Genomic DNA, 11631 nt, shown 5'->3' on the forward strand with positions numbered 1-11631 from the left:
CCGCCTTAGCGTCTCTCCAGTCCGGACAGTCCGGTGCTCGCGTTTCCCGCGTCCCTCCCGACCCCTGGACTGACCCCAAAGTCCATCAGCCGCTGCCCCAGACTCCTGCGGAAGACAGTATCATTCCTCCCCCACTTTCCAGCTCTTGGTTTGGCATTTCTCTGGCGGAAACAAGGCTGTTGAGTTGTTCCGAGGTTCCGCTTCCAAGCAACCGTTTGCCCCCCTCGCAAGCCCCCTCCCCGAAGCTGCAAGCAGAAGATCCTGATGGGAGTGAGGGGCGCCAGTCCCGCACTTAGCGCTGGTAACATGTAGTGGGGAACCGGTCCGGTCCAGCACAAAGCTTGCCTTGGAGGTTGAACCTTAGGCTAACTTGCACTTGAAAATAACCAGTGAATGGCTTCTGAGGTTAATTAGCCTCTCTGAGACTGATTCATTTCTTTGGACGATCAATTTGCACTCTTGTTGTCTCCACCATCTTACAACTACCTTGGCTGGTGATGTCATAAGAAACAAAGCTAGTTCAGCTACCATTTTTTAAATTTCAGGAAAGCTGAAATCTAAATGGATTCCTCACAGTGCCCTTCTTGACACTGCCCCATTCCTGCTTGGGAAGTTCTGTGTCTAAGGGGTTCCGGAAATCAGGTGAGGCTTCTCACCTGAAACTTACTTGTGGAAGAAGTTGGGAAGATGTTGGTGAGCAGAGCACTCCTTGCAGGAGGCTCATCCCTCTATGGAGGGCAGAAAGAACAATCTTGGAAGCAGGAACAATTTTCACCATCTTCCAGGACCCCCAAAACAGGTCCCAACGGCACACGCAAGGATCCTGGCCTGCCAGCTCTCAGCTTCTACTCACTTTTCCCTGTCAAGGCATCTTGTATGTCACCCCCTTACTACATTTTTGGGAGAACCACTGAAACAGGGCTCTTCACCAAAAAGGTGTTTTGGGAGAAGGGAGATCATGCTACCTCTGAATACTAGTGCATTATGTGCATTGGTAATTCTCCGAGGTTTATGTGTCTTTGGCAATGGAGTAGCACAGTAGCTGTAGCAATAAATGCACAATAAATAATAATAAATACACTTTATAGATGCAGTTTCGTTTGGAACAACTTACATTCTGCAGTGGTTCCTTTAAGACTATCAAACCGCCACATCTGCCTATCTCAGATACTTGGGAAGGACTCAATAGGTCAGTGATGGCTAACTTTTTTTTCTTTGGGTGCCAAAAGCATGTGCACGTGCCCACACCCATAATGCAATTCCCCCCATGCACGCCGCATGTGCATGCGCATGCTACAAACCCCCCACACACCCTGGTTTGGGCCTAGGAGGCCTCCCTGCAGCTTCTGGAGGCCGGAAACGTCCCATTTCCGGTACTTCCAGGAAGCCTGTTTTTCGCCCTCCACAAGCTCTGAAGGCTTTCCTGGAGCCTCTGGGAAGGCAAAAACAGCCTCCCCCGGCCCTCTGAAGGCCGGAAATGGCCTGTTTCTGGACTTCTGGTAAGCCCGTTTTTCACTGTCCCAGAGCCTCCGAGTGAGCCCTGTACTTACCTGGCATCTAAAACCTGGCTACATGGAGACTCCTGAGAGGGGTGGGGTGGGGCAGCATGGGCCTGCGTGCATGTCTCCTGAAAGACGACGCTATAGAGCACTGCACACCAGAACAACTAGACACAAGAACATTTTGTTCCCGAACGCCATCACTCTGCTAAACAAATAATTCCCTCAACACTGTCAAACTATTAAGTCTGCACTACTATTAATCTTCTCATCGTTCCCATCACCCATCTCCTTCTACTTTATGACTGTATGACTGTAACTTTGTTGCTTGTATCCTTACGATTTATATTGATATTGTTTCCTGATTGCTTATTTGTACCCTATGACTATCATTAAGTATTGTACCTTATGATTCTTGATGAACGTATTTTTTATGTACGCTGAGAGCATATGCACCAAGACAAATTCCTTTTGTGTCCAATCACACTTGGCCAATAAAAAATTCTATTCTATTCTATTCTATTCTATTTGCAGCAGAGATCCGAAAATCAACTGGCTGCCGGGTGGCACACACATATGCATGGTGGAGCTGACTTAGGTGACAGCTCGTGTGCCCACAGAAATGGCTCCGTGTGCCACCTGTGGCACATGTGCCATAGGTTCGCTATCACAGCAATAGGAGGACAAAAATGCCAAATTCAGTCTGAACATCTGGCTGGCTGCGCAACCAACTGTAAAAATAATATTAAAATGTGCATATTGTGCAAAAATGCAGAAGAAACAGTAGATTGTACATTCAGCTCATGCAAGAAAATCACAGAGATAATAAACAATGGCATCACACAGTCTCCAAAATGATTCATTGGAAAATCAGTAAAAATTACCACATATGCCAGTAATAAACAATTGGTGAGAATGTATGAGTTGAAAAGGAATTTGGAAATGAGCAGATTAAAATATTGCAAATACAAACAGATAAAGTCTTGGCTCATAACACACCAGATTTAACTGCAATTGAAAACGAGAAGATGTGGATAATGTATATGGCAATACCAGGGCCAGCAGAATAGAAGACAAAGAATTCCAGGAGATCACAAAGGATCAAAATCTAAAAACTGAAACTGAATGATTATGGCATAAACCAGCTGTGGTGTTCTTGGTGATTATTGGCACACGAAGTGCCACACAGAAACATTTTGGACAGCACTTAGAAAATCTGGGCATTGATAACATTTCCATCTGCCCATCGCAAACGGCCGCCCTGCTTGGATCCACACATACACTATGCCAAATTTCGACATCCTAGATTTTTGGGAAGAATTCAGCACGGATGAAGGCCAACACCAGCTAAAGAACCGGCAGCTGTAATTTCACACTGTTGTGAATATAATAATAAATAATAGCCAATCTTACACTGCCAGACAAGAAACTATTAATGCAGAAACACCTTTGAAATACTTCCCAGTCTGCTTGCAAGTGGTAAATATTATATTCTTGCAGGCATTGTTATTCTGTGGGCTTCAAGTCATGGAGGCTTCAGCTTCAGTTGACCCTCTTCAGCTGCACAGCACTCGGGATTCCAGGCAGGAGTTTCATAGGCCAGGCTAGGGAAGGATCGAGGTCCAAGAGAAACAGTTAAGACGGGCAGGCAAGCAAGCAAAAAGCAGTTTCGGCAGGAATCTGCCCACCCGAAGATCAGGTCAGTCCTAAACCACAGTCTGGCCCTGCTGCCAGGCTTGCCTCAGGCTTCAGGGAGCCCCTGCCACCCCCAACTAGCCAGGGCAGCTGGAAAGGCAGAAGAAAGCTCAGCTACCCCAGGCAGGCAGGGCTGGAGCCTCTGTCTGGCCAGGGAGGGGTTCTGCAGACAGATGGTTTCATTAGTGGCCTGATTGCTCCATCCACCCTTCGGGAGGGGAGGGAGCTGCCGTTCTGAGGCCGGGTGCCTGAGGGTGCTTTTTATGGCCAATTTGCTATCTTCCTTTTTTGATGATGTTCCCCCAGATGCAGCATCATGGACACTACCTGGTTGCCCCGAGCAACATGAAAACATTGTCATATGTTGGTCCTTCCCAACACAATGTTTTGTGCTCTGCTGTTCAGCCCAGACAGGATAACTCTAAAATCAACAACAATGCAACCCACCTGGTGCTCTGGGGTATCCCCCACAGGCTCTGCCCTGGAAAGCCCACCCACCCTCTGGATTAAGGGGCAAAGACGATTGTCTTACCTCAACAGGTCAGTATTTTCCTGGGCCTTGGATTGCCCATGATGGGGCTGGAGTTTTAATTTCAGGTTGGGGAAGAGGAAGGAGAGCCATCGCTTTAAAACCAGTCTTTAAAATATAGAAAAACCCCAAGTGATGAGTTTATAGGCAACAAGGCTTAAAATACAAGGACGGCATAATTCACTATTGGCTTTGGAGTCACCCTCCCACCCGCCCAAAACCCCAAATGAAACGAATTAACAAACCTAAACTGGAGTGATTCTTCTCATTTCAGGAACCATATTTTGAACCGAACCGTTCCACTTTTGAGAAATGATATTTTATCTGTTCAGCCACAGCAGATAACTGTGAGTCACTCCTCAATAGTGTTCTGGCTTTTGTGTATGCCGCACATTATTGGTTTTTTCTTTTTCAGGAACAAAAAGGGTATGATGCATAAAGCCAGTCTGCAACCTTGCTTTTATGTTTACAGCCATGCTCTGTCATCTGAAGGTCATTCCTGAATCCACAAGTTGTTCTCCAAAGGGCACCTCAGGCACCATTTCCTTTTCCGCCCCCTTCCACACCTGCCATGACTCCCGGCACATATGAGCATGGAAGCACACTCCAAGACAATTGCCATGTTATGCTTAAAATAAGGCTGAGTGTTCTGCCGGCTGGATCTTAATGCAACCCGGCAACTTGAATACCACACTCAACATGTAAAAAGATGCACGCACACAGAGAGCAGCTGGAGGGTGCTTTTCCCTCCTCAATGGGTTTCTGGCCTTTGGTATGCTCAGGTGTTCTGCAGTGACACAACTGAGAGGTGCAAATTCTTTGCGCATCCCCAGAACTCTGGAAGATGGGGTTTGTATTTGCACTGTGGAAGTCGTGATTGGCTCAGGGCTGGCCTGAAGCCATTGAGACCGAAGATGTTCTCCTAATCCCTAACTGGGATTTGTTCCTGGCAGCTAAGACACATCCATCGTCTGAGCATGACCAATGCATGAGCTATGGTGGCTGTAGAGCCTTCCTTAGCCAGCCCCCTCCCCCTCCCCCTCCAGCTTGTGAGCCTTGAGCACCACTAGGAAGGTTGGCCTATTTCCGGACTCCTACAGATTGGGAAAGGACTCCGGTGACGTCTCTTCTCCGAGTGCCATCACAGGAATCCTATAGAATATCTGGAGTCTGGTAGCCCCTTCCTGACTAACCAATATCTCAGAAGCTTCTGGCTTTGAATCTCATTGGCAAGTTGGAGAAGCAGCAGCAACCAAACCTCCTCCTGGCTTTTGGCTCCTGGAGACTAACGTGGCTCTCCTCCCACAAGGAATCCTGTAAGCAAATCGGATCACATCATCTCAGAAAGCATAGGAAAAAAAGGGGTCCAAGATCAGAACGTAACGAAGGACCTGGAGCACCCTGGGAGAATGAGCAGCTGCATCTGAGGAGCTTTGCTTGGACAATGGATGGGAGCCCTTTCCTTCCTGAGGCCACGGAACTAAACTGACCAGGTGACCGCTGACAGAGGAAGCCCCCACCTTCCCCGTGTCCCCTCTTGAACAAGACACCATCCAACATGCTCCAAGTGGGGAGGGTTTGCCTACCAGGATGGCCTTCCCATCAGGTGCACTGGGCTGAGGTTCCTGCTGACGCACATTCTAAGATTGGCAGCTTTCGCAAGCCAGGAAGGTGTAACTGGAGTAGCCACTTTCCGGTCTGTGCCGACCGCATGAGCAGCCGATGCCCAGGAATCTGGCTATTTGGCCCAGAGCCATTAAGAGAGCGGAGGGAGAATGTCCTGTTTCCAGGGAGAACAGTTGGCATCATTGGCTGCTTCCTGGGGAAGGCTTGGGAACACTTTCCCCTGCCGGTTGCTTCTCCAGGCCTGCTGCTGACATGGATTGGCCAACAGTCAGAGTTTTCTTCAGAGCCGCTATCTTGTTTCTAGCACAGAGATCTAGCCAGGAAGCCCCACGGGGAGAAAGGGACACATGAAAGGAATGTACACCAAGATCAGGTGATGGATGGATCAGACCCTGCTGTGCCATCTGCCCAGGGCAATGGATCCTAGGCTCCACAGCAGTTAACAAGGTGTTTGCTGCTAAGTTTTAAAACAGCATTTCCCAGCTACAGCAACTCAGGTGGACTCCCAAAATCCCCCAGCCAGTCAAAGCTCAACTAGGGAGGGAACAGGTCTGCCTTGATGCTCCCTGAATGCGTGGCAGTTTAGCGCTTGTTGAGGGGGTTACTGTTGGAAGGGCTTGCCCTGGGACCCAGGGGTCCTTCATTTTGAAGGTCTTGAAGCTCCTAAGATTTTCATTTTGAAAATTTTCATTTTAATTTCATTTCAAAGGTCTTGAAGCTCCTAAGAAACTCTTAAGTCAGTGTGGGCTGGAGGCCTCGAGTGGTCAGAGGGGTGTGTGTGTCAGCCTCTTCTCCAGGGCACCAGAAGGCAGGATGAGTAGCAACAGATGGAAGCTAAATCAAGGAGAAGCAACCTAGAACTCAGGACGTATTTCCTGACAATGAGAACAATTAGTCAATGGAATGACTTGCCTCCAGAGGTTCTGGGAGCTCCATCGCTGGAGGTTTTCCAGAAGAGATTGGAGAGCCACTTGTCTGGAATGGTATAGGGCTTGAGCAGAGGGTTGGATTGAAGACCTCCAAGGTCCCTTCCAGCCCTATGATTCTATGATCCACCCATCTTAAATCTGGGGAATTCTGGGAGGCCGAACCTAGAAACAAGGAAGAATTTCCTGACAGTGCATGATACTTCCTGCTCATGGGCTGCTAGGTTGACACTTCTGCTTTAGAAGTTGTGGGTGCTCCATCGCTGGAGGTTTTCAAGAAATTGGGCAGCCATTTGACTGAAATGTTATAGGGTCTTTTGCTCAAGCAGGGGATTGGACTAGAAGACCTCCAAGGTCCCTTCCAACTCTGGTATTCTGTATTCTCCTTGAATATATTGAAGGTTAGTATGTTCTTACATTGGTATGAGAAAGAGAAACCCCCAACCCGTTCCAGATCAGTCTTGTGGCCCATATGAAACTGGGGAACCTCAGTAGAATTTGCTCTGCTCAACCACACTTGAACCATGCAGAATAACGTACTAAGGGCGGGCCAGCTGGACAGAGTTCAGAATGCCAGTTTGCTTCTCAGGTCTGGGGCTTCCGCCACCCTCCCAGGGCTGTGGGGCGGCAAGGCTCCTCGGGTATCTGAATGAGCAGGCAAACGAGCGATTGCTGGGAAGTTCCCAACTTGGCAGTCTGCTGCCCCCATGTGGAGATTGTTGCCTCTGCAGCCCTAACTGCGGCCAAAGACATTAGCATCTTAATTCAACCGTGACAGATGTCCCAGCCTGGCTCCCCATCCCAAATCTTATTCTGAAACATGTATGTCACTTCTTGGCTTATACTTTGTCAAGCTCTACCTAGAGCAGATGCCCAAGCAGCCGCCCACACAACAGGCCCTGCATTGCTGAAAGATGCTGGCAGTGTTTCAGAGAGCGAACTTTCTAAGCAATCTGCTTCCCAAAGGGCACAAGTTGACTCGGGCAAGCCCCACGGGAGAATTTCTGGACTGTCAACTAAATCCGGCTTCTACCGAGTGACCACAATCACCATTCCACCCTGGCAATATAACGCACAAGGAGTGAAGGGGGCACAGCTCAGGAGAGTTTAAAAAACCCACCACACCCAGAATCAAGCTCTTTGAAAGACTGGTGAACTTCTACACGCACAGAAAAGCATTAAGACAGCACTCCAAAACATCAGAACGGGACTCTGACTTTTCCCCTTGCAGGCTGCTCTTGAGGGCAGTGAAATCTTACGTGAACACCCAAGAGAGACAGCCCATTCTTCCTCCAGGAGCATTTTCAACAAGTACGCTGAAGCTGGCACTTTGCTCCCCATATAATAACCACCCCCCCAAATCATCTGCAATCTTCCAATTCAAAACTGCCAGCAAGCACAAAGCCCACCGAGTCCATCACTGCCAGGCATTGCACTGTAGAAGGTAAAAGCACCCCACCGTTTCTGGGGCAACCCTTCTACCTCCCACTTTCCACGGCTGCATCCAAACACAGGCAAATTTCTCTTTTTTTATTGAACTGATCTGTCCAGGCAGTTTATTTCTTCTTTTCCACGTCCTGCTCTGCTGCTTCCTTGGCTCGCTTAGCCCGGATGCCGAAGAGACGAGCGTTTGCCCGGGCCATGCGCAGAGTGGCAAAGGCCTTGAAGTTCTTCTCTTCTTCCGAGATAACGCGGGCCTTCTCCTTTTTGTAGACCTATGAAAGGGAAGAGTTGCAACGGTCACTCACAGCTCAACCGGCTCGCTGAGCCTTGTTCTATTAGCACAATTGCTCACACTGCCTAAAAGAACTTTTCACAGGCAGCCTTGTCTAGTTTCAGTCATATTCAGCATTAAAGCTCTCCAGGAAATATTTTTCTTCGCAACCCACGAGCTTCTAAATATGGCGAAGAGACTGAAAAGAAATGTCCAGCTGACAAATACTTAACTACAGAACTGCATGGTTCTGGTAACTGCTGGAAGGGGAAGGAGAGAAGGAGAAGGAGAGAAGGATAGAAGAAAGTAGAAGAGCAGATGGAAGAAGGGAGGGAAAGGAAAGAGAGGAAAGGGAGAAGGATTGTTGTAAAACAAGGGAGATGAAATGGTAGAAGAGCAACCCCGAATATATTTAAGTTGTTTAGGATGAAGATTGCATTAGTATGAAAGCTAAAAGAAAATATGTATGTTAGATAAGAAACTGTACAGTTCAGGTATGTCTATGAGAAAAAATAAAAAACTTTTTAAAATAAATAAATAAAATAGAAAATAAATATGGCGAAGAGACTGAAAAGAAATGTCCAGCTGACAAATATTTAACTACAGAACTGCATGGTTCTGGTAACTGCTTCTCAATTAAGGAATCAGAACCATGAAAGGAGACCAAAGGAAATAAAAGATTGGAATCATGAAAGCCAAAATAAGAAATGTCTTGTTTAGGAAAAAAAGACAGGACAGAGATCTACTGAACTAAACATCATTTGGACAAAATTTATCTTCTAATCTAATGAATTAAACCCAGTGAAACTGCTTCTTAACATCAAGTATAACCTATGAAACTTAGTGCAACAATAAAATTTATTTACATTTATACAGCCATCCATCGGCAGCTCCCAATCAACCATTAAAACAACTTAATACATGTATCAATTAAGACCATACATATTGAAAACCTGGCACCTAAGTTAAGTTTCCAACATCTGCGTTAAATCCTCTTGTGCACCGCACCCCATTCCAATGCTGGGAGTGGGGGAGAGAGAGAACATCTAAAGCACATAAGCTCATCTTCCCCACAAAAACACCAAAGGCAAAACTTTAAAAAACTTTAGTTAAAAGCCGGAAACACCTCCTGGTTAATCCCAAATGTTGAAGGAAAGAGCTAGTAAATCTAGAAACTAGGGTCACTTACGGTTTTGATCGGCATAACTGGTCCAGAGAGTTGTGTGGCCATCTTGAGTTCCTCTGCCTATACAAGGAGAGAAGAAACAGCATTTCTAATGTGCTTCACAAGGCTCTTTGCTGCAGCCAAAAAGGTTTTTTTACACACATACTCTGTTCTCACCGTGCTGTCTCCTTTCTTGGGTGCAGAAGACTTCCGGGGAAAGAGGATGAGTTTAGAGCGATATTCCTTCAGCCTTTGGACATTGGCTTGCAAAGCTTCGGTAGACTTGTTCCGGCGCCTGGGGTCCACTGCGATACCAATGGTCCGGGCAAATTTCTTGTGGATACCAGCCATCTAGGGAGAGTCATGTGAACAAGGATTCAAATCAAGGTAAGTCTGAATTGCTGCTCCTTCTGGGGAGGCAGGACAGTCATCAACTGGAAAAGGGTTCAAGGCACCATCACCATCAAGCTGACAGGTATTTTGGGGTGTTATCATTTGACTGCAAAGTTCTGACCGCAAATGGCTTACTGAGGGTAAGAGAATCACTAGCAAAATGTTGCTTAGTTTTATCATATTCTCTGAAAACATAGATTGGCATACGAAGAAGCCTGGTCAAGGGAGTTTCTAGTATAAAAAGAAATCTCAGCATGTAACACCCCAGATTCTCAAAATGATCTAGGGCAAGACAACCCGTTCCCCTCTCCCCCACAAGGCATTCCATTCACTCACCCGCAGCTCTTCCAGGCTGAATCCTCTGCCCAAACGGACTTTTGTATGGTATCGCACGGTGGGGCACCTCACGACTGGTCTAACTGGCCCAGATACTGGGCGAGGAGCAATACGACGGGCTTTGGCCTGCCGGGCTTTTCTCCTGAGGGGGAGAAGCAATAGAAAGGACTACATCAAAGGTCGCCTATCACCTCTGAAGATGCATTATAGCAAAATCAAGCAAGGTGGTCACAACAAGGCACTCCACCGAGGCAGGAGGGCAGCTACAATCATCAGTTTTTATGGGTTCAAAGGTTCATCAATGAAGTACAGCGATTCCGGAGAATTCTCATCATTTGGCTGTAGCAACAAAGCCCCTTCGTTTTATCCAGAGTCCTTGTCCTTAGGCTGGGAATAGCATCAGCTGAGTGAGCTCACCTGCGGATCTTCCTGGCAGGCTGGTTAAACCATGTGGCCACTCGTCTTTGCCAATCCTTATGGAAATGGGGCTTCAAGATCATGCCATTCCGGCTGGGCGCCATGCCTGCTTAGATCCCTGGAAATACAAAACCAGCTGGGTTACCCCAAATGCCTTCTGGATACCATTTTGGCAGCCGCTTGACGGAGAACATCTTTCATTTCCCCCCAGCGTCTCTAGCTCGCAGCCCCCGGCATGGCTTCCCACTCATCATCACGGCCCCCTCCTAGCATGGTGAATATTCCTGAACGGAGACCCGGAGAGGGATCCGAGCCCTCAACGGCCATCCTGTCCCTGCGCAAAGAAAAGCCTTTCCAATCCCGTCCTTTGCGCTGAACCGACTTTACAGGGCCTGGAAACGCCAGCAGCGCCGACTGGTTTCCACTGGTGGGAGCGGCTGAAATATCGGTCCCTCCAGCACCGCAGCCGTTGAAGCCCACGGGTCTCATCCCCTTCACGGCTGCCGATGCCCCGCGCGGGCTTAACGGGGCGGCCGAGCGAGCGCAAAGCGGCGCTGCGAAGGCCCGGCTGTCCCGGGAGTTCCTGCCCCTCCTCAACCTCTGCCACCCCCGGAGAGGTGCCGCCTCACAGACCGCCCCGCAGGGTCCCCACAGGCCCTTCGAGGCCCCGGCCGGCGCCCCAAGTACCGGAGGCGGCTTGCCCACCCGGCCCTTGGCTCCGGGAGGCTTCAACGGACGGGGCCTCCTTGCCTTGCACGCAGGAGGGTCCCGGGGTCGGAGGCCCCGCCGGGTCGAGCAGCCCTTCGCTCCAAGCAAAGGCTCCCTTCTCGCCCTCCGAGCCGCCGCAGCTCAGCCGCGAGGCCTTCCGAAGGCCGCCCGCGCGTCTCCGGGATCGCCTCCGCAGCGCGGGGCGAGGATGGCGGCAGATGCAGACCCGCCGCCGGCCCAGCATGAGAACTCACCTCCCGGGAGAGAAAATGGCCGGCCGGAAAAAGAAAGAGGCGGCGCGAAGAACGCCGGGATATGTTGCCGTCGCCGCATCCAAGGCGCCCCGGAAGTGCGACATTCACCCCGGCCAATCTACGCAGCGGAATTGCCAGTTCCTGTTTCCAGTAGCTTTGCCAGCCACAAAGATGGTGCTTAATTTAAAGGAGCCGTCATCCTCACCGGTTTGGTTTCCATTGCACCGCCTTGTATGAAGCCAGAGAAAAGTAGATCGTTTTTCCTAAATCTGATGCTTTCCAGATTTAGTGGATTATCCTCCCCCCTCGTCTTAATAAATGTGCTTCTCAAAGAAGGTGGGAGTTGTAGTCCGTAATATCTGGACAGCA

At 48.9% G+C, this 11631-nt stretch overlaps 1 protein-coding gene and 1 non-coding gene across 3 annotated transcripts; both read right to left on the bottom strand.

Moving 5' to 3' along the window:
• Positions 1-7790: 7790 nt before the first annotated feature.
• On the bottom strand, positions 7791-11389 carry RPL13 (ribosomal protein L13). Of its 2 annotated transcripts, none has more exons than XM_058155152.1 (6): positions 11263-11389; positions 10301-10418; positions 9884-10025; positions 9332-9505; positions 9179-9235; positions 7791-7990 (listed from the first exon to the last, which is right to left on the bottom strand). In XM_058155152.1, the coding sequence occupies exons 2-6, from the start codon at positions 10402-10404 to the stop codon at positions 7832-7834; spliced, it is 636 nt and encodes a 211-aa protein (XP_058011135.1). In that variant the 5' UTR covers positions 10405-10418; positions 11263-11389; the 3' UTR covers positions 7791-7831. The 2 variants fall into 2 exon arrangements, with proteins under 2 accessions (XP_058011135.1, XP_058011136.1); XM_058155153.1 differs by lacking the exon at positions 11263-11389 and adding an exon at positions 11051-11251.
• Positions 10139-10217, bottom strand: LOC131184446 (small nucleolar RNA MBII-202). Its single transcript, XR_009151974.1, has one exon. It is a non-coding gene; the product is annotated as a small nucleolar RNA MBII-202 (small nucleolar RNA).
• Positions 11390-11631: the final 242 nt, after the last annotated feature.

This window comes from Ahaetulla prasina, chromosome 12, assembly GCF_028640845.1.
Source record: "Ahaetulla prasina isolate Xishuangbanna chromosome 12, ASM2864084v1, whole genome shotgun sequence".
Taxonomy (NCBI): domain Eukaryota; kingdom Metazoa; phylum Chordata; class Lepidosauria; order Squamata; family Colubridae; genus Ahaetulla; species Ahaetulla prasina.

What these genes read in the sequence shown, in the direction of transcription:
- RPL13 (XM_058155152.1), bottom strand. Translation starts at nt 10,404, where the DNA reads ATGGCGCCCAGCCGGAATGGCATGATCTTGAAGCCCCATTTCCATAAG. An exon ending in CCTGCCAGGAAGATCCGCAG is followed by an intron (nt 10,026 to 10,300) that starts GTGAGCTCACTC and finishes TCTCCCCCTCAG; the next exon opens with GAGAAAAGCCCGGCAGGCCA. An exon ending in CAGTTATGCCGATCAAAACC is followed by an intron (nt 7,991 to 9,178) that starts GTAAGTGACCCT and finishes TCCCTTTCATAG; the next exon opens with GTCTACAAAAAGGAGAAGGC.